The following is a 26,279-nucleotide window of genomic DNA, read 5'->3' on the forward strand; positions in this document are numbered from 1 at the left end:
TTTCTTATTTTCTTATTTTCTTATTTTCTTATTTTCTTATTTTCTTATTTTCTTATTTTCTTATTTTCTTATTTTCTTATTTTCTTATTTTCTTATTTTCTTATTTTCTTATTTTCTTATTTTCTTATTTTCTTATTTTCTTATTTTCTTATTTTCTTATTTTCTTATTTTCTTATTTTCTTATTTTCTTATTTTCTTATTTTCTTATTTTCTTATTTTCTTATTTTCTTATTTTATTATTTTCTTATTTTCTTATTTTCTTATTTTCTTATTTTCTTATTTTCTTATTTTCTTATTTTCTTATTTTTTTATTTTCTTTGTTTTCTTTGTTTTCTTTGTTTTCTTTGTTTTCTTTGTTTTCTTTGTTTTCTTTGTTTTCTTTGTTTTCTTTGTTTTCTTTGTTTTCTTTGTTTTCTTTGTTTTCTTTGTTTTCTTTGTTTTCTTTGTTTTCTTTGTTTTCTTTGTTTTCTTTGTTTTCTTTGTTTTCTTTGTTTTCTTTGTTTTCTTTGTTTTCTTTGTTTTCTTTGTTTTCTTTGTTTTCTTTGTTTTCTTTGTTTTCTTTGTTTTCTTTGTTTTCTTTGTTTTCTTTGTTTTCTTTGTTTTCTTTGTTTTCTTTGTTTTCTTTGTTTTCTTTGTTTTCTTTGTTTTCTTTGTTTTCTTTGTTTTCTTTGTTTTCTTTGTTTTCTTTGTTTTCTTTGTTTTCTTTGTTTTCTTTGTTTTCTTTGTTTTCTTTGTTTTCTTTGTTTTCTTTGTTTTCTTTGTTTTCTTTGTTTTCTTTGTTTTCTTTGTTTTCTTTGTTTTCTTTGTTTTCTTTGTTTTCTTTGTTTTCTTTGTTTTCTTTGTTTTCTTTGTTTTCTTTGTTTTCTTTGTTTTCTTTGTTTTCTTTGTTTTCTTTGTTTTCTTTGTTTTCTTTGTTTTCTTTGTTTTCTTTGTTTTCTTTGTTTTCTTTGTTTTCTTTGTTTTCTTTGTTTTCTTTGTTTTCTTTGTTTTCTTTGTTTTCTTTGTTTTCTTTGTTTTCTTTGTTTTCTTTGTTTTCTTTGTTTTCTTTGTTTTCTTTGTTTTCTTTGTTTTCTTTGTTTTCTTTGTTTTCTTTGTTTTCTTTGTTTTCTTTGTTTTCTTTGTTTTCTTTGTTTTCTTTGTTTTCTATATTTTTTTTGTTTTCTTTGTTTTCTATATTTTTTTTGTTTTTTTTTTGTTTTCTTTGTTTTCTTTGTTTTCTTTGTTTTCTTTGTTTTCTTTGTTTTCTTTGTTTTCTTTGGACACTTCTGTGCGTTCTTTCCACTCCAGGCGGTGATAAAGGCACTACAACCCTTCTCCGGAACTCCGACGTAGAGCCGGCACCAGCTAATCGGAAACGGACACTTCAGTGCCCTTCACTTTCCATTACCACAGGCACTACAACACATCTTCGGCCATCGGCCAATTCTTTTCCGGAACTCCGACGACCTCAGCGGCCAACGCCGTGCTGGTGCCGGAAGCAACTTACATTTCTAGCGGTCATTCCACTACCGCCTGTGCGCAACTATTCCTCGGCTACTGGCCAGCTCTCAAAAACTTCTCCGGAACCGTCGGCGAACATCCGATGCCGTCACTTTTCCCGTAATCAACCCGATTTTGCAAAGCAACGACAAAGAGCAACATCAAAATGTTGCAAAACAGCACCTGCAACAAAACAAATCGCAGTGCAACCTAAAAGTGCACACTAAAAAGCGGTAAAGAAAAATTGGAATGTAAAAATATAAAAACTTTTCAACAAATATTACCATAATTTTGAACATAGCAACAAACAATGTTCGTCTAATGATTTATTTTATTGCCCCCATGACTGCAATACCATAACAGTATGATTTTCGTAAAAATAAAGCACAACTTGAGAAGCCAATGCGATTTTGCGTTATTTTTTTCCACAGTGCATGATACAAAATGCTAACTTGGCAAGGATGCCGACATGGCGGCTTGGTCCCGGAACACGGAATCTTTTTATTTCAAGGTGGTGGCCACTTAGGAATGGAATTCCGGCAGTTTAGAGGAACCGTTTTATTCGTTGAAATGTCTTCTTCCCGGAGACATAAATATGAGCTAGATCTATAATGCCGTTTCAGAGCAATGGAGCTTCAAAGAGTTGAAGATTTTGAATCCCATACGTTTTTATTTTTTTCACCGATTGAATCTTATTGATTCCAGCGTCGTGAAGAAAGTACTGGACAGATTTTCTCCGTTTTGGTGTTGATTTGTTCGTCAGACAATTCTCTACCCGTAGACGTACAAATATAAGAGTTTGACAAAACTAATGAAGAGTTCTAGCGTTTTTCGCAAAAAAAAAAACTTTGCGAAATTTCCGGCTTGTGTGGAACCTTAAGTAACGTTTTTTCTGTGAAAATTATTTTAACCGAAGTCTTTTATTACGCCGAATCATTAAGAAAAACCATTAAAAAACTACGTATTATATAAAAAGTGCCCAAAAATGCAAACATATTTCAAATACTCGCTCCAAACATTTGAAAAAAAAAACATTTGAAAGTTGTGATTACATAATAATTGTATTTTAAGTGAATTGCAGTTTTTCAAGGTAAGTTCAATGCTTATCTATTCATTCATGAGATTAAACCAGTAAGATTTGTTCTGGATAAAATATTTGCCGAAGAAAAACATATTTTCTTTATATTGTTTTTTTTTTTTCATTTCAATGTTTTGCCATGAAGAACATATTCATGGATGCATGATTTTTTTTTATTTCATATCAACTAATTTATCAATTTTATTATTTATCTTTTTCTCTCAAAATGGTCACTGTGACGTATTCAAAAGATATTTTATAGTTTTGGAGCATGGATTCATTTTACTCACTTTCCAAAATCAATGATTAAAAAAATTAGGGGGGTAATATGCACACCCTAAGAGAAAACTGTGATTTCTCAACCATAACAGCATTACTGTGGAAGAATTCTGTTCGATGTTCTAAAACAACTGTTATTCTTCGTCCTCCATGGCATTTTCTATATGACAGACTTGATTTTTCAGTCTCGAAAATATTTTTACCGGAAAGCTCGTCCAATTTCCCATAAGTTTGCCTTTGACAGCTTTTCAATTGGATGCATGGGCTTACAGATATAAGCTTAATTACATTGCTCATAACTTAAAACAGAATATTTTTTTCAGTGTGGTAGAAACCAGGACAGTAATTTTGCTTACGTAAATATAAAAACGATATAAATCAAAAAGCTGTCAAAGGCAAACTTGAGCTTTCCGGTAAAAATATTTACGAGACTGAAAAACCAGGTCTGTCATATAGAAATTGCCAAAAACCACAAAAAACCGTTTTTTCAACATTTTTATTTTTAAAACCGCTGTAACTTTGCAAGGATTGGACTTAGGACAATGGTCAATATGGAGACTTTTATGTAAAATTGTCTGGATTCCCACTATCGGTTTTTGAAAAAAATTGACGTTTAGAAAACTTTTCAAAAAAACTGTTTTAGTAAATGATTTTTGTATTTTTTTAGGAGAGACATACCATCCTGCATTTTTCGTCAGTCTCTTTTTAACATTTTAGGCTGTTTCCTCAAAAATTTTGAACGAAAAAAAAACGTGACTTCACCTTAAAATTTAACTTTTAAACATAAAAATTATAAAATCCCGTAGAAGTGGCGTGTATTTTTCTTCCAGTGTATTTTTTTCAGAAAGCCCGTCCAATTTCCTACAAGTTTGTCTTTGATCACTTTTTGGTACGATGCAACGCCTTCGAGATACAGTCATTTTTAAATTGGCTCCATATACACAAAAATGGCTTATATAGGCCTAGGAAAACATGTCTACAAAGTTTCATTGAAATTGGAGAGGGTTGGGTACAAAAGTACCAGAAAAATTCCTGATTTGAGATGGAATTGCTCGTATGTTTTTTTACAAGCAGTCAAGACCTAGCACTTATTTTGACCATTATAGCTGAAGTTTTTTTTTTTTTTTTTTTGAAAAGGTTCAATAAACCAAATTTTCAGTTTTTGCTTTTTGGGTGTTTTTTAATACCCCTGACTCAAGGCGGTTTCAAAAACACCCAAAAAGCAAAAACTGGAATTTTGGTTTATTGGACCTTTCAAAAAAAACTCCAGATAATTGCTATTTTATGCTATTTTGTTGCAAGATATTAACCAAAACCAGGATCAGAACAATTTTCGATAAATATTGAATTTCCCGGAAATTCCCGGGATTTCCCGGGAAATTTGTTGAAAATGTTCCGTTTCCCGGGAATTTTGTAACTCCGCGAAATATGAAGCTCTACCAAGATATAGCTATTTTATTTTAGCAGTTTCAAAAAACGGGTGCCACGATATCTCAACACTGCGTTGACCAAATCGGCTTAAAATTTTGGTGAAGACTCACTAAACGGGTCCCGTGTGCATGACGAAGGCTGTTTCTCAAAGAGTTTATTTTTTTATAAAAGATAAAAATATTTTTCTGTTTTTAAAATTAAAAAAATCAGCAGTTTTCGATTTTTGTATTTTTTTTTAATCTAAATTTCAAAATCGGGCTTTGTCATGCACACGTGATATGTCTTGAGCGTCCTCACTCTAAATTTCAGCCAATTTGGTCCATCCCACCTCGAGATATCGTGGCACCCGCAAAGCAACTCGGTGTTTTGAGAAAAACGGTCACAAAGTTTGACGGTTCGCATTGCGCATGGCAAAATTTTAAACTTAAATCGTCGAATCGTGAAAATTTCAGGAGTGATTGTATATCATCTTTTGAAAGGATTTAATAAATAAACGGAACTATGTTTTTTTCATCAACTTCAAAAGTGTCGAGTTGTAGTAGGCAAATTTCCCCTCAATACTGTTCCTGTTCAAAAAAACAGACACAAACATAACGAGACCATGCATGCGTAAGACCACGTGAAAGAACCAATATCAAACGCAAATCGTTTTATTTCTTTCTCTCTCTCGCTCTCACACCAAACCCATTTCCTATATGGACTGGCTCGCGAATCATTCATATTCGATTCATTCAATTTTCCGCCATTTCTGGCCGAATCGACCGAACGTGTGCCAAACTCCCCACAATCCCCCACATGATAATGGGTTATGCGTGGAGCGAGAAGGCTCACTGAACTTCGCGCACTATTCTCTTTTGTTTCTCTCTCACTCGAATATCGCGAAATAACACGATGATCGCGATCGATGATGATTGGTTTTGTGGGGTTCGCGGAAATCGATTCGTGGTCGATCGCGTCATAAAAAAGAGTGCAACAGCACTTCCTCGAGTTCCCCCCCACCTTTGGGAGGGCTGTGAAGCCGGTTATCTAATGTTGTACCAAGGGGGAAGTCCTTTTAGGGTTTTTTTCTTCTTCTTTTCGACGGATGGTGATTTGGCAAGCTGATGTTGGTTTGAGGTTTAATTGGTATTGGGAGCATCTAGAAATGACGTAGCATAAGGATTTGAATGCTTGCAATTAAACCAGATGATGCATTTTGTAATAAAAGAAGCCTAAATCGACAACCATATTGCTTAATTTTTCAACTTTCAAGGTAGTTAAGTTCTCACCACCGTCACACTGTTCAAGACTGTCAGATGAGGCACCGGAATGTTTACTTTTCACTCCAGTAAAACACGGCTCAGTCGTCATTAGCGTGTGCAAGAAAGTATATTAATTCCAAGCAAATAGGAGAGGTGCTGTTGCGCAGAAATGGTTCGGTCGCATCACATCTCAACGATGAGAGCAAACCACCATTATCAGCGCAGTAAAAACTCATCATCATCGTCGGATGCATTGCTGATGTCATCGTTGACTGCACACACTTTATGCATCAACTATGGATAGTGGAAAAAAAATAATAACAACAGGATGGAGAAACGGAAAGTGTTGAGCTTGAACCGAACCAGCATAAGTAGTTTTTGTTTTCTCTCAGCGACACTGTTTCAAACAAAGTTGGTACCTAAATGTGTTGCTGAGTTTTTCTGTCTATCAAGCAGAAGGTTCAGGGATCATTTTAAAATCAGAAATTAAACATAGAATAATAACCAAAAAAAACTACTGGAATTGGGTGGGATTCGAACTCACATCTTTGGATTGGTGGTCTGGAACACTGAAACGTCGGCCACTTGAAGGTTCACACTCTAGCAGTGAAATGATCCGTGGCCGCCAGGACTCTGCCATTCTGACCGGACTGTTCTACTTTCTCGGCGCCGAATATAGGCGACTTTCATCGCGGTGAGAGAACAAAATAATCTTTGGTGAGAGAACGACGGAAAGATGAGGAATGCAATAGATAGAGAATGCCTTTGCCAAGAATTACGAGACAAAGGAACAGATCTCACAAGCTGTCGATAAATTAATAGTAAGAGTGTGTGCGTGCAACATGGAGTTAAACTTTTTGAAAAGCCATGGTAAGCTTCACAATAACTGCCTGTTATTTTGTTATTTGTTGTTATTTTGTGACGTTTTTTACCTGTTAATATGTAAGTTTGAAGGAAGTTCCTCCCGAAAATCTGAAAATTGATTTTCTGTTTTTTTTTTTTTTTCATTTTTTTTATTCATTTTTTCATGAGGACGAATCGGTTTCTTAGGCATTTCTTTTTCAAGGAATGCTTAAGGGCAAAACAAATCGACTTGTCACTGTTTTTTTTTAATTTCGATGTTTTTTTTTTTGAAAACGTTCTTTGGGTCCAAAATGACATTTAAGCAACTCTCTACGAAATCGGCCGATTTCGACCATTTTTATTTTTTGTATATTTTTATTTGTCTTAAACTTTGTGGGGGCCTTCCCTATGACCAAATAAGATTACAAGTCTCCATACAATTTTGGCTGCTGTCCATACAAAAATGGTATGTAAATATTCAAACAGCTGTAACTTTTGAGTGAATTTTCTGATCAATTTGGTGTCTTCGGCAAAGTTGTAGGTATTGTTGAGGACTTTTGAGAAAAAAATAGGTACACGGAAAAAAAATTGCAGATTTTATTTAAATTTTTTTTCACTAAAACTCAATTTCCCAAAATATATATTTTTTGATTTTCGAGATTTTTTGATATGTTTTAGGGGACAAAAATCCGCAACATTTGAGCCATAGAGAAACATGGTCAAAAAATCTGCCGCCGAGTTATGAATTTTTGAAAAAACAGTGATTTTTGGAAAAAGTCGATGTTTCATGAAAAAACAAGTTTGACATTATTTTTTATGCAAAATTGAATTTGCAATCAAAAAGTACTGTACAGATTTTTTGATAAAGGGCTCCGTTTTCATGATATAGCCACCGAAAGTTTGATTTTAGCGAAATATTTGCAGTTTTTATTTTTTTTTTTTTCCTAAAATTATTTTTTTTTTTTGGGAAGTTCAGAAAATTTGCTATAAAATTGTCTAAGAGACATTGAAGATTGGACCTCGGGTTGCTGAGATAGAGCCGCTTTAAGAAAAAGAAACACGAAAATTGAAGTTTTCTTAATCTCACCAAAATAACCCACTATTTTCTAATGGACCGATTCTTAGCGAAGCTACACCAAAATGTCACTTTTTTTCAATTTTCAATGTGATTTTTTATATGAAAAATTTCATTTTAATTATGATCTAATAATTGCAATGTGCTTTAAATGCGTTTTCTTATCTGAAATGCCAAAAATATTGACCAAATAAGGTCTGCAAGTCATTGAATGGGAGAGGAGTTTTTTCATAAATCTGCTCCTTTCGTTGTCCCGTCACGAAAAGAAATGGCTGACAAAAACTCAAATCTCAACCAAATCTTTCAGTTCAAGGAGCAAAAGATTCGTTTTTCAATTTGTGATAATGTGCAGAAGAGCAAAAGTTTTAAAAAAATCAATCTGGCAAAACTGTGTCGATTTTTTTGGTGTGCCTTTTAAAATTCCAGTTTTACGATGTTGTTCCGTAACGCTACATTTTCATTTCAGGAGAAGCACAGGTATAATACTGTTCATTATGCATGTCATTTCTATGTTGGAAAATCAATTATCTTTTCAAATATGTAATAACATTGGGTGGTTTCTTCTTTAATTGTGCCACTACAGCCAAAACGCTGAAAAAAACTTGGGAATTTTTTAAAAAGGAGCCGAAGAATCGGTCAATGACGATATCTCAGCAACTAATGGTCCGATTATCAATGTTAATACATGAAACATTCGTGAAATTTTCCGATCTTTTCGAAAAAAATATTTTGAAATTTTTAAATCAAAACTAACATTTTAAAAGGACCAAACATTGAATATTACGCCCATTTAAAATACTAGTCTTGATTAAAAAATTTCAAAATATTTTTTTTGAAAAGATCGGAAAATTTCACGAATGTTTCATGTATTAAAATTGAAAATCGGACCATTATTTGCTGAGATATGGTCATTACAAAATGGTGGGTTGTTTTGGTGAGATTAAGAAAACTTCAATTTTCGTGTTTCTTTTTCTTAAAGCGGCTCTATCTCAGCAACCCGAGGTCCAATCTTCAATGTCTCTTAGACAATTTTATAGCAAATTTTCTGAACATCTCAAAAAATATATTTGTGCTGATTTAATGTTTTGAAGCATTATTTGCTAGTATTAAATGCCAATATACTGCTGATTTAATGCCGCTATTTAGTGCCTCGTAGTTACTTGGGCATTTCGCTCTTTGAAGCATAGGAAAGCTGAGAAAATTTGGAAAAGTTGAGATGACTATTTTTTTCTTCTAAAGGTTGCCCAGAAAACACACCGTGAAGTCTCAATACAATTGTGGCAGCTCTCCATACAATAATCCATACAATAATAATTTGAAACATAATTTTTTTTTTTTTTTTTGGGAGGGTGATCCAGCCGCACATCGTTGATGTCGAAACCTCTAAACTGGGCCCTCGTCCTGTCACGTCCGTCAGTAGTCTTGTCGTACATTACAACTAGAACCAGATCTGCCAATGAATTAGTACACTTCGACCAAATAAACACTGACGCTGTATGGATCTGACTCTAGAATAAATGCACAGTTGTGTGTTATTCATAAGTCCAAAATGTTCAATTATTCATATAAGTCCAAATATTCATTTGCGGATAACTACCTAACTTGAATTGAATACAAGATTTAAAGCAACCTATCCGAAAGCTACTCTTATCTCAAATCCCCGACATTTTAATTATTAACCAAAAAAAAAACGTTTCTTTTAAAACCTGTCTGGCTTCTTTTAAAAAACAAAAAAAAAATAACAGTTGATATTTTACAAGTCGTGAATTGAAAAAGAGACGACCATTTGTTCGTCAGAATTCCAGTAGATCCTCGATTCGCAACAATGGTCGATACAATCATAATCCGACAACCGTTAGTTCAACAGATCAACGAATTTAGTCCGATATCATTTCACTATTGATTGATCGAGACTCTATGGAAATTTTGACAAATCAGAATGGTTTTTATGCTACTTGAATGAAAATCACCAATTCTGATAGAATTTCTAAATTAACTGTTACTAATTTTGTCCCTAAATAACTAAAGGCAAAGTATAAAAAGTTGATATTTATAGTTAAAATCCTAAATTCTACAAACACTATTTTTTTAAACCCGCATCCTAACCTGACACCCACATTAAGATAGGGAAAAATCACATATGTAGCGGTTCATTGTACAAATGTGATATTTTCACTATCAGAGAACCTCCTTGTCTCGATGACAGCTTACCGGCCATCGATTAAGCCCTGAGACTACGCCAAAGTGGGTTCTCGCAGCATGAAGTGGTGTCCATGTGTAAAAATGGAAGCTTCAGCAATATACTGAACACTTCGATTTTAATTCCACATCGAATCAAATCATGCTCTTTGCCAAACAAGCATCAAACCTATGACACTCATTATGACAAAGCCCAGGGAATAATAATTTGAAACATAATAAGGGAATTTTTAATCGATGGTGTTATCAGCAAAGTTATTGGTTATGATCAGAAAAAAATAGGTTACACTCTCTAAAAAAAAATCAATTAACTTTTGTATAAGTAAATTTTGACAAACTTCACAACTTTATTTTTTAATTTTATACGTTTTAGTAAACAAAAAAAGCCTTCTTTTGAGCTATAGTGCATGACGCTTTTTTTGTCAAGTAAGGCTGGTACAAATTTTATTGTAAGTTTTGAAAATTGTCGATGTTTATTATCGCAAAATGTTTTTTTTTCTCTTAAATTTTTGTTTCGTCAAATCTTACATTGCATTTCAAAACATTTTTTTCATGCAAATGTTGAAACTATGCCTTGTTATTTCAATATTTATATTTTTTTATTTTCAATAGTGCTGTGGATTGTAGAGTAAAAAAAATCAAATTATTCGCTCTACAACATTCTACTCGAAACTAGGTGTCCGAAGGCTTGACTGTTGAGGCAATTACAAACCTCTTTTTACACCTTAGCTTCCATCCACCCCGGGATTCGAACTGACGGCCACCTTTGGATTGTGAGTCCAACTGCCTACTAGCGACTCCACCAGGACAGGACCCAGGGAGACGACTCCTACACCTGGATTGTAGAGTAAATGGTTTTGTTTTTTAGGTCCCATGATATCTCAAAAGCCTGAATTGTTTGGAATACGCTGTCATTAGATATCGGGCAAAAATTTGGATTTAGAATAGAGCTTTATGATGTTTCGCGTACGCACACTAGCGCACCATTTGATTTTGCTGGCCAGACAAAATTTAACCTCACTTTTTTTTCGTGTACGTACACGCAATACATGCGCACGTAAATAACTCTATGGTAAGAAATGTGGAAACATTTAAATCCATGTTACTAAAATGATACACAATAATATTGAAAGCTTGTAAATTTAAACTTACGAGAATAAAGAAAAACACGTAATCACATTACCGCATGAAGTTTGTTTATTCACAACGGTTGCCTCATCTAATGCATCATATTTTCAAAGAAAATCACGTACATATAGCCAACAAAGCTAATATTATTATTTTCTCCTTGTAACTTTCAGCACCATGTGTCATTCCGCGCAACATTTCTAGATATTTCCACCAATTTGTACCCTCCCCGAAAAAGGTAAACCACAATTCACGAGCAGCCTGGTCTGATGTTATCTATTTTGTGTGATTTGGTACCCTCCGACGATAAGATAAAATTGTTTGCCGATGATTGCAGCTGCCACCGCACGGTTGAAAAAACAATAACAACGCACTCGCATTGTTTGAGGCGTTTGCTCTACCTTTTTAGAGGGGCGTCGTGACTCAAGGTGACTTTTTCCCCAGTTATCTAGAATGAATCAGGGTTCTTGAAGAAGCTTAAAGGTTCACTTTTGCGTGTTTGTCTAAAGTTCACGTGTCCAGTCCACTTGCGCGATAGTGTCCCCAAGGTTGCCTGCCGTAATCTGCATATTACAAACAGGTACGTGTAATTGCTCCAATTTCCAGGTAGGCTCTTCCAGGTCACTTTTCCAGTGCATTAGGCGCGCGCGCCCCAATAAAATCCAGGAACCCCGTTTTCCAGACCACATCGGGGCGGTGTTATTTAACCAATCAACATTATACAACCCTGTTGCGGCGGCGACCGGCGGTGTCCCAAGAGGGTGCCATAAATATAGGCCACTCCACGAGAGATCGCTGGCATTCCCACACATAAAGGAGCACAGAAGAAGCGAAGCAGGCATCCAGCTTACAACAACAACAGAGTTGACCTCGACGCGGCCGGCCGCCAACTCACCAGCTCACCCACTTGTTCGTTCGTTCGGTGAGTGACCGTGGCCATTCAGCAGCAGCTCACTCTCAAGTTTGGTCGGGCCAACGGAGTTGTGTGTGAAGTAGGAGGGTGGGCAAAGAAGGAAACGTCAAGCGAAAAGAATCCAACATGGAGGAGGGTTGTGTTTGTCCTGTTGAAGTTCCGTAGACGGGTTTTTGAGGAGGTTTGGGATGGGACTCACCTTGGCTTTGAAGATTTCAGCAACCGTTGACGCTGCGGGGACGAGTTTGTAGAGCGCTGTTGATCTGGATATCCGATACAGTTATACGATTTGCTACGCAGTTCTTCGTGTAGATCTTCAGTTCAGCACACACTTCTCTTTTCCCTTGAACAGGTAGCTGCTTTCCACACACACACACAATGTTTACGACTCGTGTCACAACGATGTCCACCGAGCACTTGAACACTCCCCCCAAACTTTAGATCCGTGGCGGTCACCAAGTTTCTGCTTTCTACGGCCACTGCTTCTTCTGCTTCCACCTCACACACTGAAGTTCCAGCGCGCGATGTTATTCTTTTCCTCGGGCAAGTCTCGAACTCAGTTTTGACACCACACAACCACCAACCCCGGGTCCAAGTAGCACTACTACAACCGTAACTCCGTGATGTTGTTGTTGGTCCGGAGTTGGACAATCACTTTTCTTCTTTTCTAGCCCACAGATACAGGCTGCTGCTGATCCGAAATTACAACTAGTCGTCGTCGTAGCTCTCCTTCCTTCCTTCCTCCTTCTCTCGGCGAGACCGCCGAAAAGCAAAAACTTTCCAAGCCGGACTGTCCGCCGGGTTATTTTGCGCCGCTGTTCACCGTATCATTCGCCTTATTAGCCACTAAACCTGCGTTAAATTGGAACTATTTTCACAATTCATTAGTAATATCCGAGGCCGAAAAAGGAGGGTGGAGCAGCAGCTCCAACGTCAGCGGGGAAAAGCGGAATTATTTTGCACTTGTTCGGGCACAATCACACACAATCGCAGCAGGTTCGACCCAGCTGCAGGCAGCTTCCGGGGAAAATCCAATCAACGGAGTTATGTGGTAACATAATTCCTTTTGAGTTATTAACGCACACTATGTAAATATGTCAAATTCGTTCATTCGTCTTTTAATCTGATCATAATATTTACTATAAATGCGATTGAAACACTCAAAGTACAGTTTGACACTTCCCCCCACCCAAACTATCTGTCAATGAATCCTTTGATGACTGTCGCGGTGTCACCTCCCCAACACTCGAACAACCGACGAAGCGAACCAACGACTGGTCGCGCTGAATTCCTCTACCGTACTGTGTCAAGACTGGGTGAGTGAAGGAGGAAAGCGCTCGCCCGTCGATCGTCGATGGTGAGTTGCCACTGCTGCTGGAGCTCGATGACTGTGAACGTGTGTGACTGTGTGGCGATGATGCTTTCGGAACTGACGATGATGATGACGGCGGCGTGGCAGGGTTGCTAGATTCTAGGCTAGGCCAGGCACAATAACATCCCACAATTCTAGCAAAACATTGTAATAGGGCCGAAGCCGAAGTGTAAACAAAGCGTCAATCCTGTTCGTTCCTAATGTAAATGTCAACAGACGTGAGCAGGATACTCTTTGTTTACACTTCGGCATCGGCCCTATTACATTGTTTTGCTTGAATTATGAAACTGGCAAAACAATGCTGCGCTGGATAAATTGTCTATAATGAGGTTTTTTGTTCAAAAGTGCTGCTTTTACTAGTGAAATCGACGGTAACATTTCAAAAGGCATCATGTACATTTTGACACTTTCTGGGTTATTGTATATTCTAAAAGTACTTCTAATAAGCTACCTCTCCACCAAAAATGAGCAAAAGTTACTTCAGTAAAGTCTGTTTAATCATGATTTTAAATAAAGTAACATAAACAAAATCTCTGCCATCAGCAGTCCCTGTTTATATAGTCCTGTCAACCTGTCAAACAAAAGGCTACATAAACCTCGTGACGAAAAAAAAGCAACATGAAAAAAGCGCTATGTACATTCGGCGAAGAAAAACGAATCATAACAAAGCGCCCCCCTCAGTGACAGCAGGGTGATATCGACGTTGGTGATTTCAAAAGAAGTTATGTTTGTTTTTGTCAAATAAAATTACGGAAATAATGTTTTATTGAATATGGATGATCAAGTATCAACAAAAGCAACGTTTTTCATCGTTTGTTATCATTAGAACATCTTATTTTGCTTTTATATAAAGATGGTAATTGGGTACTAAAGCCCTATGTCAGTTTTTATGTACAACGGTAAAAAACACGATTAAAAACCATTTCTGATCACTTTTTTTCATTGTAATGCAAAATTTTTTTTTGGCAAGACAACATTTTTTCGATGGATCAACTATGGTCTCCTTGGAACGAACTGTCAAGTAGGAGCTTTTCTGTCAAGAAGGACCGCGAGGCTAATTTTTTAAAATTGATTTAAAAATCCATTTTAAACTCTTTGTGGTCGTACAAAGGGTCATTGTACTCAGAATAACAAGCTTTATCGCTGTAAACTAGAATATCAGCAATCTAAGCTTCATTTTAGGACCCAATTGAAAATGGATGCTCAACACTCAAATGCGTTTTTCTCAAAACGCATGGTTTGTACATGATGCTTTTTTAAATGTTGGCATCGATTTGACGAAAACTTCCATTTAAAGGGTGTTTTCCAGAATTGCCAAAAAAAAGTTTGAAAATCAGGTTTTTTTGTTTTAGAAGGACAGGAAAAGCAAGTGTCAAATTGTCTTAGACAAAAGGCCAAAACATGATTTTGAACTTGGCAAATAACTGATTAAAATTATAAAAATTGCCCTTGAGTTTAATAAAAAATGGCAGTATCCAAAGGTTTTTTAAAAAAGGTTCCTATAAACCAAATTTTTATTTTTCGCTTTTTGGGTATTTTTGAATACTCAAGGCGGTTCTAACCTTTGGATACTGCCATTTTTTATTAAACTTAAGGACATTTTTTACAATTTTAATCAGTTATTTTTCAAGTTCAAAATCATGTTTTGTCCTTTTGTCTAAAACAATTTTTTATTTTTGATTACTCAAGGCGGTTCTAAAAACATCCAAAAAGCAAAAAAACTCTAGATATTTGAATAACAAGAATAAGGTACTTACGCATTTTACAATGACTCCTAAAATTTCAAAACACAACACTTTCACCAAATTCCTCTAACTAGAGAGCCTGGATCTTATTAGAGAACGGACATCTCAAACCAAAAGTACCAATCGAAGCACGAGAACTGTCAAACGGAGGTACCAAACGAGCATAATACAAAGGATTTTGCTCGATTGGTACCTCCGTTTGACAGTTCTCGTGCTTCGATTGGTACTTTTGGTTTGAGATGTCCGTTCTCTAATAAGATCCAGGCTCTCTACCTCTAACCCACAAAACTGGCCACCCCGGCTCAGCCGCCAGTCATCACAACTGCCATCATCACCACCGTCATCATCATCGTCTCGCTGCCATTAGTTTTCTTTGCTGACGACGGACTGCTGCGGAACCCGATCCCGAGAGAGAGCCCCCCGAAGCAAAAATGTTGAAGACGTAGAGGAAAAAAATCTCACTTTTCCAGGCGCACCTTTTCGGCACAAAACGCACACTCCCCCAGCCCGCAACTAGTTCAAAACATGCCCCCGGCGAACGCGAACAGTTTGTGGCCACTTTGGAGCCGAAATTTCCACTTTCACAAGCACTTTTCACCGCTGGAAAAACTCACTCCGCAAAATCACCCAAAATCCAACATCACTTCAACATTTTTGTGGGCCCAACACACGCACACGGAGGAAAACTGGCTTCGTTGTCGTTGCTGTCACACGCACACCGGTACGTACACATAGTCGGTTATTGCGTTTGAAACGGAATACGTAACCGATTCGAGTTGAATTCCGTTTCAAAATTCCGATTGAGTTGACTGGGGGGGAAGGTTGTGAGCTTGCAAGAAAATACTGCAGCTTTAAAAAGAGATCAAGATAAAGGTGACGGTTTCTTCTTCTCGAATGTCGCACTGTCATCCCAAAATGTTGTAGCATGTGGCGTGACATTGATGCTACAGTAGAGTTGCACAGTGAGATAAAAGAGTCCAAAATTTGTCAAAACCTGGACCAAATGTCGAAGCACGGCTGATCGGGAGGAGTTTTTTTGAATAGGTCCTACTGTAGGAACAAAGATATGAAACACAAAAGCTTATAGGTCCTTTCAAAAAAAAACTCTAGATAAAATAAAACATTAAGCAAAAAACGGTCAAATAAAAGGGCCATGAAAAGATTTTTCTTAAAAGCGGTACTCAGCTGAAAAGGAACATAAACGGGAAGTTTCGTTTGACGTTTCTTTGTGCGGTGCTTGTTTTCGATATATTTTGATAAAAAAAAACAAAAAAAAATTAGATTTGCTTTGAAACGTATCGATAACTTCAAAAATTCTAAATAGCCGAATTTCAAAACACAGAATCTTAATATCTAAAAGAGGGAACTTCTGCGCAGGCAGGGGAAATCCAAAATTTTAACATTTTTTTTAAATCAAACAACTCAAAAATTTATTTAATAAAATATTTAAATTTAGAGCAACACATGTCTCATGGTGAGAAACATTGGAAAGTGATAAACATTGAATATAGAAGGTAATTTGCAAAAAAAAAATGTGCACTGTATTCCGCCGGGGAACTGAACCCCGTTCTATCTCATACCATGAGAACGCATCACCGATCTGCCAACGGAACCAAACCACAGTGCTGAGAGGCGTCCTCTTAGATCGTGATCTATTTCTACTGGGTAATCGTATGGCATTTGTTCTATGTCTCCGACGCAACCATAACACCAATTCTTTCGCTCTTCTATTATGTCAATTTCTTTCTCTTTCCATTGGCTCTCCGATATCCTTGTGGATCAAGTATATTTTTAGCAGCAATTGTGTCGTTGTTCATTAGTGTCATTGGGTACTGAGCACCACGAACCAAATGCGACGATTTTTTTGCATTAAAATGAAAAAAGTGATAAAAAATGGTTTTAAGTCTTGTTTTCTGCCGTTGTACATAAAAAATTACATAGGGCTTTGGGATCATATTCAAGAATTTGAGAATTTGAGGATACGAAAATAAAAAAGGATTTTATTTTTAAATTTAGAATTACAAAATTTGAATTAATTTAAATTTTTCGTTTCAGGATTTTGTTTCAGCTCTTCAATTTTTAAATTTAATTTTAATTTAACTTAAAATTTAAAATCTTTAATTTTTGTTTTAATGTTTTGTTTTTTCAACATGTAATTTTTGATTTTTTTTTTTTCATTCAAGAATCATAAGCAAGCGAACCGTCCAACACGCTCAAACCAAACAGTCAACTTTTCTTCGGGGGTCACAAAAAGAAAGCGCAATATTTATTGACAACCTTGTTGACAACATTCCTTCCGATCTCCGTACTTAGCTATCGGAAGGAACGCGGTCAACTCGGCTGTCAAAAAAAGTTTCCAGTTCGGTTTGAGCGCCTTGGACGGTGCGCGCACTTGAGATACTTGGGAAAAAAGAGATTAAAAAATCAAAAAAATAAAACACTAAAATAATCTTAAAAAATCAAACACTAATTCTAACATAATAGCATTCAAACATTTTAGAATTAAAAAGTAAGAAAACGAATACGAACATTTTAAAAAGTTTAAATTTGCAAAAAAATGGAATTCATAATCAAAAATAATACATTTTTCAAATAACAAATCCTACAACTCTCAATATCTGGAAAACATTCTTAAATTTCTGGATTTAAAAACCATTATATTCCTAAATTCAGAATACCTTAGGGCTTTTGTTAATTTGATTTGGTTAATCGCGGTGGATTTTCTTGAAATAATTCGAACTGTCAAAAATCCACCAAAGCATCTACCGGTGGATACTTTTCTACCACAGATTTTTGTGCGATCAATGTGGTAGATACTTTAGTGGATTTTTGACCTCGTTTTTGACAGTTCGAATTATTTCAAGAAAATCCACCGCGGTTAACCAAATCAAATTAACAAAAGTCCTCTTTTTTCCTAAAATTCTAAATTCTAGAAACCGAGAAGATTTTCAAAAATTTAGCAGTATTGCGCGTATTGAGAAAAAAACAGTTCTGGTGATTTTCTTGTAGGGGTCTAAAAGATACGAGCGCAAGAGTTTTTTCAATTGATCGCAGCAATGTTGTTAATTTTTGCGTTCTGTGGCTGTCAGCTCACCTCAAAGTTTCCAGCTAACATTTATTTTTTTTTTGTTTTCAGATTCAGATTTCAGGCAGCAAGTGATTTTAACGGAAAATATTAATATTATTTTATTTTTTATTTTTTATTTTTTTTCTCTTATTAATTTTCTATTCATTCGGATATGGTGCATCTTTCCAGATTTAAGACAGGGTTGAAGGCAACACATTGTTAAAATTCTGATTCTGCACGACGTTATAGCTGCTGGAGAAAATCCGTCTTTTTCGATCATTAACTGGGTCGGTTCAGGAATCATTGGCTCTTCAAGTCATACAATTTATCCAAGCTTTCTGTTAAGTTCTTTGGTGTGGCTAGTTTAATTCTTCATAATCTTCAGCCAGACAGCTCAAGAGAATCTTGAAAAAAAAAATACGAGCCGAACCTTTCAAAAATGTTAATTAAAAAAACAAGCGTTTAAAAGATGCCCGAATCTCAGTAACTTTTTATTATTGACTAATCCTTGCGCGGGTTTTATAAAGTAATAAACTCGTTAGTTTTTTCTTCTATTTCGTTAAAATTTTGTTATCTTTACAACATATTCAATTTGAAGTTTTCTTAAGATTCTTGTCATAGATTTTGGCCGCCTCCCGATCTGGAACCGACTACCGGTTCTACATCGCTAGTAGAATGGGGCGCTAGTACGGCGTTCGTGGCTGTAGAGAGTGCCTTGCAGGTCATTGCGTTGTGCAGGTTGATTTCTAGCTTCTGCAACTCAGGAATATGAGGGCGGACCTGGAAAAATTGAGATATTTTGGAAAACTTCTTAATTTTTTCTATTATTGCCCTCCAACTCACCTTCCAGCCATCGACTCGATGCGGGTTCCGACATCCCAGACACTTGAGTCCACCCAGAACTGCTGTGTCCTCCGCTGCCCACAGCAAATCTACTTTCCCTGACATTTCCGTCACCAGCTGCTGCAGAATCATTCGCGGATTGTCTAGCCAGCGTCCTCGTTCCGGCCATTCCGGACGATGTCGTTACTGCCGTCGCCGTTTGATTTAGTAATTTCTGCGTAAATTATCTGACAGAGCGAATTATCACGATTCTCGGAATGACAGTAAACGAAAACAACTTTACTTTGATTTTGTCTAAGCCTACTTTTCTATACTTTTCTATTGCGGCGATTAATTGGAGCGCAGGATTCTAATTTTTCCCGAAATTATTAATAAAACTATTTATTTATAAAACAGGAAAAAAAACTGAGAAAAACTTTTAATGTAACGAATTTTAACCAGGTCAAATTAAGAAGTTCATTTTTTGTAATTTTGTAGGAAGGTAAGGAAGACAAAACGGGATTTTAGCTCTTATTTTAAGACCTAATTTCAATCATTGGAATGGAATCCTCGTCGGACGGGGAAATATAAGTTGTTCCCGGACTAACCTAGAGGTTAGGTCGTTAGCTGAATCCAGGTGGAGGAGTCGTCTCCCTGAGAGAACAACCTGTCTCGGTTGAGTCGCTGGTTGGTAATTGAACACACAATCCAAAGGTCGTCGTTTCAATCCCGAGCGAGGGGCGTGACATTGGCCTTAATGTATTAATTTGTCCATTTAATACATTAAGGAATTAAATTCCTCGTGTCATTTGATATTTGACAGCACCACACCTGCTTTGAAAACTTTGATTTGCCTCGTGTCACTTTCGTTCGCACAACTGTCAAGTTTGTTTTGATTTAGTTTTAGAAAGAAGATACGTCGCGAGCCAGAATTTTGTTTATGAAATTCTTGGGATTTGAGGTCGTTGCCATAAATCTTTGGCTTCGAAACTCATCCAATGGAGAATTGCAGAGGCGGAGGCATCGGCTGAACGACTGGGAGGAGCACGAGGATTTGGTCCGATTGTAACAGAGGGAGGCGAAGTTGCAGCTGGATCTGAACGTGTTGACGACGCCGAACATGCCAGACCCGCCGAGGTCGCAGTGTTCGACGCCACCTCCGGCGATGCAGCAGCATTATTTGGAGAGTTTGCAATAGCACCATAGGCGGAAGTAAAGTAAGGAGGGGATTTTAAACGATAGGAGATTGCTGATTAATTTTGTGTTTGTTTTAGGTGGTTTCTTTGTCGGTTTTCCGCCAAGCTTCCCGTTGTGTTCTCCACCGTTTAAAATGATTCCCCCGTTGCCGCCGTTGCACCTGCTCCAGAACCAGCAACAGATGCAGCACCGAGGGGCGCGACAATAGTAAAAAATTAAATAAATTAATTAATTAACTGCCGAAATTAACAAATTAACGAAAAATTAATGATTGTTTACGATCAAAACATCGCCACCTCTTTTAACACCACATTGATTTGACAGTTCGACATTGCGCTCGATTGTTGTTGTTGTTTTTGGAGTATTTTTTTTTGTCGTCGAATAGTCGGTCTACGATTATGGCAGAGAACACTCCGGTGGACATTCCGGCGGCGGAGATTACTTCAATAGTTCAAGCGGCGGCGGTTGCCGGTTCATCGATCGCAAGAATAAACAAGGTGGTAGCTACAACAATCACGACGGCGATGGCGGTGGTGGACACCCAGATCAGCATCTGCAACTGAAGCAGGAGCTATCTTCCCAGGTGAGCGTTTGGTTGCAGCAGGTGATTGAGTCACCAACTTCTGACTAATCAACTGAAACATAGCACAATCCGGCAGGTTAACCTCCTTTTTTGTGTACAAAATTGAAACTCGTTTCAGGATCAATTGCCACCCCAGAAGTTTCCGGGAAATGGTGGTGGCACCCTTGCCGTTGGCGAACCTGGTGATCAGTTTAACGATGATGTTCCGCAGCAGCACCACAACCAGTAACTGGATCAATGACCCTCGAGAGATTTTCGTGATAACCGTCAGTCGGGGAGAACGACCGTTGTCAGGAGCCTCCGGCCAACGGAGTTGGAGGTGATGGGTGACTGTTCCTACACGGTTAAACCGACAGGATGGCATGCGCCCGGGTAGTTCCGGAAATACGGTCGCGTTCCTGGTTCCGATCCCAAATAAAATGTACAAGCATTACATCAATCCGCTGTCCCAGAATCGTCCCTTCAACAGATCGACAGTTGATAGTATGCTGGAGTGCTAATAATAAAATTGTGAAATTGTGCTTTGAAATATAAACTAAAGTCTAAATTACTTGTATTTGTTAAATCATTACAAATTGCAAGATAAATTCAATTATCAACAGCAGTTTTTCTTCGCAAAAAAGAAATCGTTGTTTGTAGTAAGCTGTGAATCCCCAGCAGCCATCGTTGTCCCGCTGTCCCGTCGTACTCCCCGGAGCGATTCTCTTGCTATGATGGTGTTGGCAATTTACGGTTTTTTGCTGCTGCTGATTTCGATTCTGACCCTGCTGCCGTTAATGATAACAGTGGATGATTTTGCTGATCCTCCTGTGCTGCTGGTTAGAATTCGAGTAGCTCTCCCATCCCTAGATGAAGAAATTACGGAAACTGTTAGGAACTTCCGGAGGCGGGGCATCGAATACTGCGCCGTCTGTTTGTTCGTATTCAGATCGAACCATCTAAAACAAAGATAAAACTAATCAAAAATCTCCCATCGTTCAAAAATTCCCTCCTTACTTGTCTCCCCGCCTATCCTCTGATGGTGCTGTTGCTGCTGCTGTTGCATCGTCGCCATCAACAAACTCTGCGAATGATGCTGCTGCATCGCCGGACGTGGTACCAGATGCTGCAGCCTCGGCTTTCTCGGCATGCTTGGCATCATCCACACGCTCAGATCCAGCTGCAACCTCGCCTTCCTCTGCTCAAACCGGACCAAATCCTCCGAGTCGTTCAAAGCGTCATACTCCAAATCATCCGGCGTATCGCCGATGTATCCGTTTCTCCAATCCTCCACTGGAAGATGCGTGTCGAAGCCAAAGAATTGTGGCCGCGACATCGAAAATGCGTCGCTGACATTTCCCCTGAAACTTAATCGAAACACAAACACTTGACAGTTGTGCGAGCGAAAGCGACACGAGACAAATCAATGTTTTCAAAGGAGGTGTGGAGCCAAGGGGTAGGACAGAGAGAAACTGAGTGACTCAATTTCTCAAAGTTACTCAATGTGGCTCAAAGTTACTCAATACTCCTCTTGATTTTCTTGTCTCGCTAAGTTACGGAATTTTTGAATATGCTTTGACAGACGAACGTGTTTACAAACAAATCAGAATTTTTTTCACGCTGCGATGCTGGGAAAGTTCCCACATTTGGCCATCGTCCATCAGAAAAAGGAAGAGACCATTCCTACTGTTCCGGATTCTGTTACGGAGGGTGCTGCAAGAGAGAAAACCTCAGTTATTGTACGTGTTCACTACGACAACTTTGCGGTTCTAGATTTGGTGTCCCGGCTTCATGCTCGTTGAAGCTGTTGACCTCATTTCACCGCTTTACTGGGAGATTTATCTGCACATCTCCGGAATGGCTTCCTTAAAACAGTTGGAGGAGAGACAACTCATTATCCAAGGCCGGTTTCCGCATTGAAAGTATCTAGAATTTGCTAATCTTAACAGCTTTGCGCGGTTCCGTAAAATGAATCGGCAATCCGCCGGAACACGTCATCACTCCGAAGCAGTCACTAGTCTTAATTTCTCGAATTTTATTTATCTAAAACCACGGCTTTAAACAGTTTAAAAGTGCATACCATGTTCGCTCAGGTTTTTTTTTAAATTTATTTTTTCTTATTTAATTGTTAAAACAAAACGCGGTCGTTTTTAAATCGATTGATAATGATGGAACCACGCACCGGTTGATCAAACCAGGCGGGCAAAGAAAGCTGCTCTTGGTCTGTTCCGTTCTGTCGGCAGGAAAATCGGCTTGCGCGGACACTCCTACAAGGCGCCGATGTCCTCTGAGCTCACCTTGCTGAAATTAGGCACAATTCTGTTGTCACAGGCCGACTTCTTCCAGTGAGGGGCAACCTTGCCCTGCGCTACAACGAGTTGAGGAATTGCTTGCTCTTGAGGAATTACTCGATTGGGGGCTTGATGTAATCTGTTCTGGTTTCACCTCGGGTGTAGTTCCGGCTCTTTATTGAACCGTCGTACTTCTCAACGTTAACTTCCCTTGGGGCCGCCAACTCCGGCAGGGAATGGGAACGCACATCGTGAAACTCAGGCTCGACGGTTTCTTGGGCAGAGCAAATCTAACCACATGTCATTTGATGGCCAGTTGTGATTGAACATGCGTTTTCCTCTTACGGTTGGTTATCATCCGTCCCTCCTCCAGATTCGGATCGATACAGACTGGTTCCGTCGCCCTCCGCGGACAACAGGTTCATGTCTGGCTGCAGGGTCTGCAAAATTTGACTCAAGCAGTTCATCCTCTTCCGGATCGTATCCTGTAGCTGCTCGGCGTTGATGTAAGCGGAGGCGGTCTGTTGTCTGATCGAATCTGTCCATCTGGTTTTGTAGTTCGTGGTGTTGATCCAGCTCGTTGGACCTCGCAAACTTCAAGCTCTTTCCGCGGTTATGACGAACTGGACGAGTTCTAGTCGAGCCCACGCCACCACTTCCAACCGGCAGGTCACCACTGCCACCGGTTCTGTTGCGCTACAGACACGGTCATTCTCCACTTCCCACGAGGTGGTTTCAGCACTGCTAGAAACGTTTTGTGGAAATGACGTCAATTTCGTCGAAGATGATGGCCGGAGAGTTCTTCTTGGCCAGACGGACAACGTCGGCCAATATTTTTACATATATTCCGAACCGGAAAACATGAAATATAACCTGCTCTGCTGATCATTTTATTTCATGCAAAAGTGCTGCATAACGTTGTTTTTTTGTTTTGAGTGATTTGTCATTTTCTCAAATGTCACTGTCAAAATTCGTTACGTCGGTTGTGAAGATTCAGAAATTCTGAGTGGCTCAATGTTACTCAATTCTACTCATAATTTCTCAAAATTACTCACTGTCCTACCCCTTGTGTGGAGCTGTCAAATATCCAATAACGCGAGGAATTTAATTCCTTAATTAATTAAATGCAAAAAATAATACATTAAGGCCAATGTCACGCCCCTCGTGCAGCACCATCGTGGCAAGCGGAACCGATCCGTGGAGTACGAAGCGTACGCGAATCTGATGAGCGAACAGAACAAGCAGTGCCAGCTGGTGATTCAGCTGTCGCAGCGGAACAAGATCACACTTTACTACAACGATTACTTTTTTGCGTGTTCCGCGCTCGGAACTTGCGTTGAATAGTGATTTTTATTTGCCCATTGTTATAAATAAATACAAGCTATTTTATACCTTAGTTTATATTTCAAAGCAAATTCATTCGTCAAATTCTGGCCACCACTTGCATCGTTCCTGTATCCACCGTCAAATCCACCGTTGGCCCAGTGTGACGTAAGCAATCAACATTTATATACACATACACTGATACACAATAACATACCACACCTTATACATAAACACACATTGACAGTTAATAAAGACCACGCTACATGGTGTCAGAAGTGGGTCGGTTGTTCCGCGAAAAAACGGAGAAATCCGGCGGACAACCGGCCGTAGAATCATCCAAGCACCGGCAACTGAACCACCGGGCAGGACTCTACCGGAACGCAGTGGAGGAGGAAAGTCCGAAGCCGAATACGGACGAAAATTAGAGCCAGCGGTAGCATCTTCCAGAAGAGGACAAGGTGGAGGAACGATTGGGCAGAGCAAGTGGAGGAGTCAAGTCCCGGCAATGGAACCGCCGGATCCATGTCCCGCCGGGAGTCGTGGAGGGCTATCATCCGGCCGAGGAAGAACTGCTGCAGCTTTGGAAGGTGGGCAGCAAGGAACAATATCGAGCCGCCGGGAGTGTGTCCGCCTCCGCGGAGCAGGTGGAAGTATCGAGTTACGCGGTGGCCGGAGGAAGCGGCCAAGGAAACATCCGGAATAAGCGAAGGGTCATCCGGCTCGAGAACTAGGCGAACAAGAGAATATGTGTGCACTGTGCAGTGCCGAGCGGATCCTGGAGGTCCACCTCAGGAGTGGCCACCATAACTGCTGGCCGCCGAGAAAGAGGCCGGAACCGGAAGCAAGAAGAAACACTGCTTAGGAAGCGATCATCAAACGGGAACAGTACGAAGGGGCCGTCGTCAAAAGGAAACAGTCGGGTGTCGGGGACGAGACCGACGGAAACGAAAAGTGCGTGGAGGTCTACCTCAAGAAGGGCCAACCGGTGAAGCAACTGCCGGGCGCCGAGGAAGAGATCGTCCGAAAGAAGTGCCTCTAGGAGGAAGACACGTGAGGAAACGCAGCTTTGGAAGTTAGCGACGGGGGCCGTCCTCATGCAGGGCCAACCGACTGGAAAGCAGTTGGGCGCCGAGGACGAGACCGGCCGAAACAAGAGCCGCGTGGAAGTCATCCTCAGGAAGGCCAACTGGCGTAAGATGAGTCAGGCGCCGAGGATAAGACGGTTCAGCGGAAAGCAGAGTAAAAGAATAGTTGCCAGAAACGGGGGTCGTCCTCACCAGGGCCAACCGGTTGCGATGGAACCGGGCGCCGAGGACAAGACCGGCCGAAGGAGCAACGGAAGGTGAGAAGCTGGAAGCCTTCCTGGGAGAAGGTGGAGGCTGTCCTCAAGTGGGCCAACCTGCTGGAAAGCAGCTGGGCGCCGGGGACGAGAAAGTATCAGCGTCGCAAGAGGAGGAGGTCGTCTTCAAGTAGGGCCAACCAGCGAAGAAAGCAGCTGGGCGCCGAAGACAGTACGGTCCTCTGAAACGAGCTGATGACGAGAGCTGTCGAGCAGGAAACCTTCCTGGAAGAAGGTGGAGGCTGTCCTCAAGAGGGCCAACCGACTGGAAAGCAGTTGGGCGCCGAGGACGTGACAGTTCTGTCATAAGTGCAACAAGATCCGAAGTGCAAGGATTGGATTAGGCTGACGGAAGACGAGCAAGATGGAGAACAGCAACATAACTACAGTGCAGAAACAGCGAACTCGAGCAAGAACATCACAGCAGATCGGAAGAACTAGCAGGAACATCAAAATCGAGTTGGAAAAAAGAAAGGAAACTGCAGAAGAGATCTGATTGTAAGGAGAGAAGAAAATAGATAAGAGTGAGAAGTGATTAGTTTGTAAAACTTGTTGAAAGAGGAGAAGAGAAGAGATATACGAAAGATAAGAAAGTAGAAGACAGTATCATGATAAAAAAAAAACAAGAAAAAGGGGAGAAGATGTAGTAGAGAGAGATTAGTTGAATTAAAAAGATTATTATTTTTCGAAAAGAGGGGAGATGTGACGTAAGCAATCAACATTTATATACACATACACTGATACACAATAACATACCACACCTTATACATAAACACACATTGACAGTTAATAAAGACCACGCTACACCCAGTGCTCATGCCAGAGTCGTTCTCCGGCTGACGGTAATCACGAAAACTCTGGGACCGCCCGAGAACCATAATGCCAGTTACCA

At 39.1% G+C, this 26,279-nt stretch overlaps 2 protein-coding genes across 9 annotated transcripts in view; both read right to left on the bottom strand.

The window, feature by feature from the left end:
• LOC120420377 (serine/threonine-protein kinase 10) overlaps positions 1-15,441 on the bottom strand; it is a 95,127-nt gene extending 79,686 nt beyond the window's left edge. For 6 of the 8 annotated variants that reach the window (XM_039583391.2, XM_039583388.2, XM_039583386.2 and 3 more), the window contains exons 1-2: positions 15,246-15,441; positions 11,866-12,534 (exon numbers count right to left, since the gene is read on the bottom strand). The gene's annotated coding sequence lies outside the window, so the exon portion shown is untranslated. The remainder of the gene's footprint in view (positions 1-11,865; positions 12,535-15,245) is intronic. The other 2 variants (XM_039583383.2, XM_039583382.2) reach the window with 2 other exon arrangements.
• A 5,396-nt stretch (positions 15,442-20,837) lies between these two features.
• Positions 20,838-21,789, bottom strand: LOC120420373 (uncharacterized). Its single transcript, XM_039583373.2, has 2 exons — positions 21,449-21,789; positions 20,838-21,390 (listed from the first exon to the last, which is right to left on the bottom strand). Exons 1-2 carry the CDS (start codon positions 21,765-21,767, stop codon positions 21,377-21,379), a joined length of 333 nt encoding a protein of 110 aa, XP_039439307.1. The 5' UTR covers positions 21,768-21,789; the 3' UTR covers positions 20,838-21,376.
• Positions 21,790-26,279: the final 4,490 nt, after the last annotated feature.

The sequence above is a fragment of the Culex pipiens genome, chromosome 2 (assembly GCF_016801865.2).
Source record: "Culex pipiens pallens isolate TS chromosome 2, TS_CPP_V2, whole genome shotgun sequence".
NCBI classification, from domain to species: domain Eukaryota; kingdom Metazoa; phylum Arthropoda; class Insecta; order Diptera; family Culicidae; genus Culex; species Culex pipiens.

What these genes read in the sequence shown, in the direction of transcription:
- LOC120420373 (XM_039583373.2), bottom strand. Translation starts at nt 21,767, where the DNA reads ATGTCGCGGCCACAATTCTTTGGCTTCGACACGCATCTTCCAGTGGAG.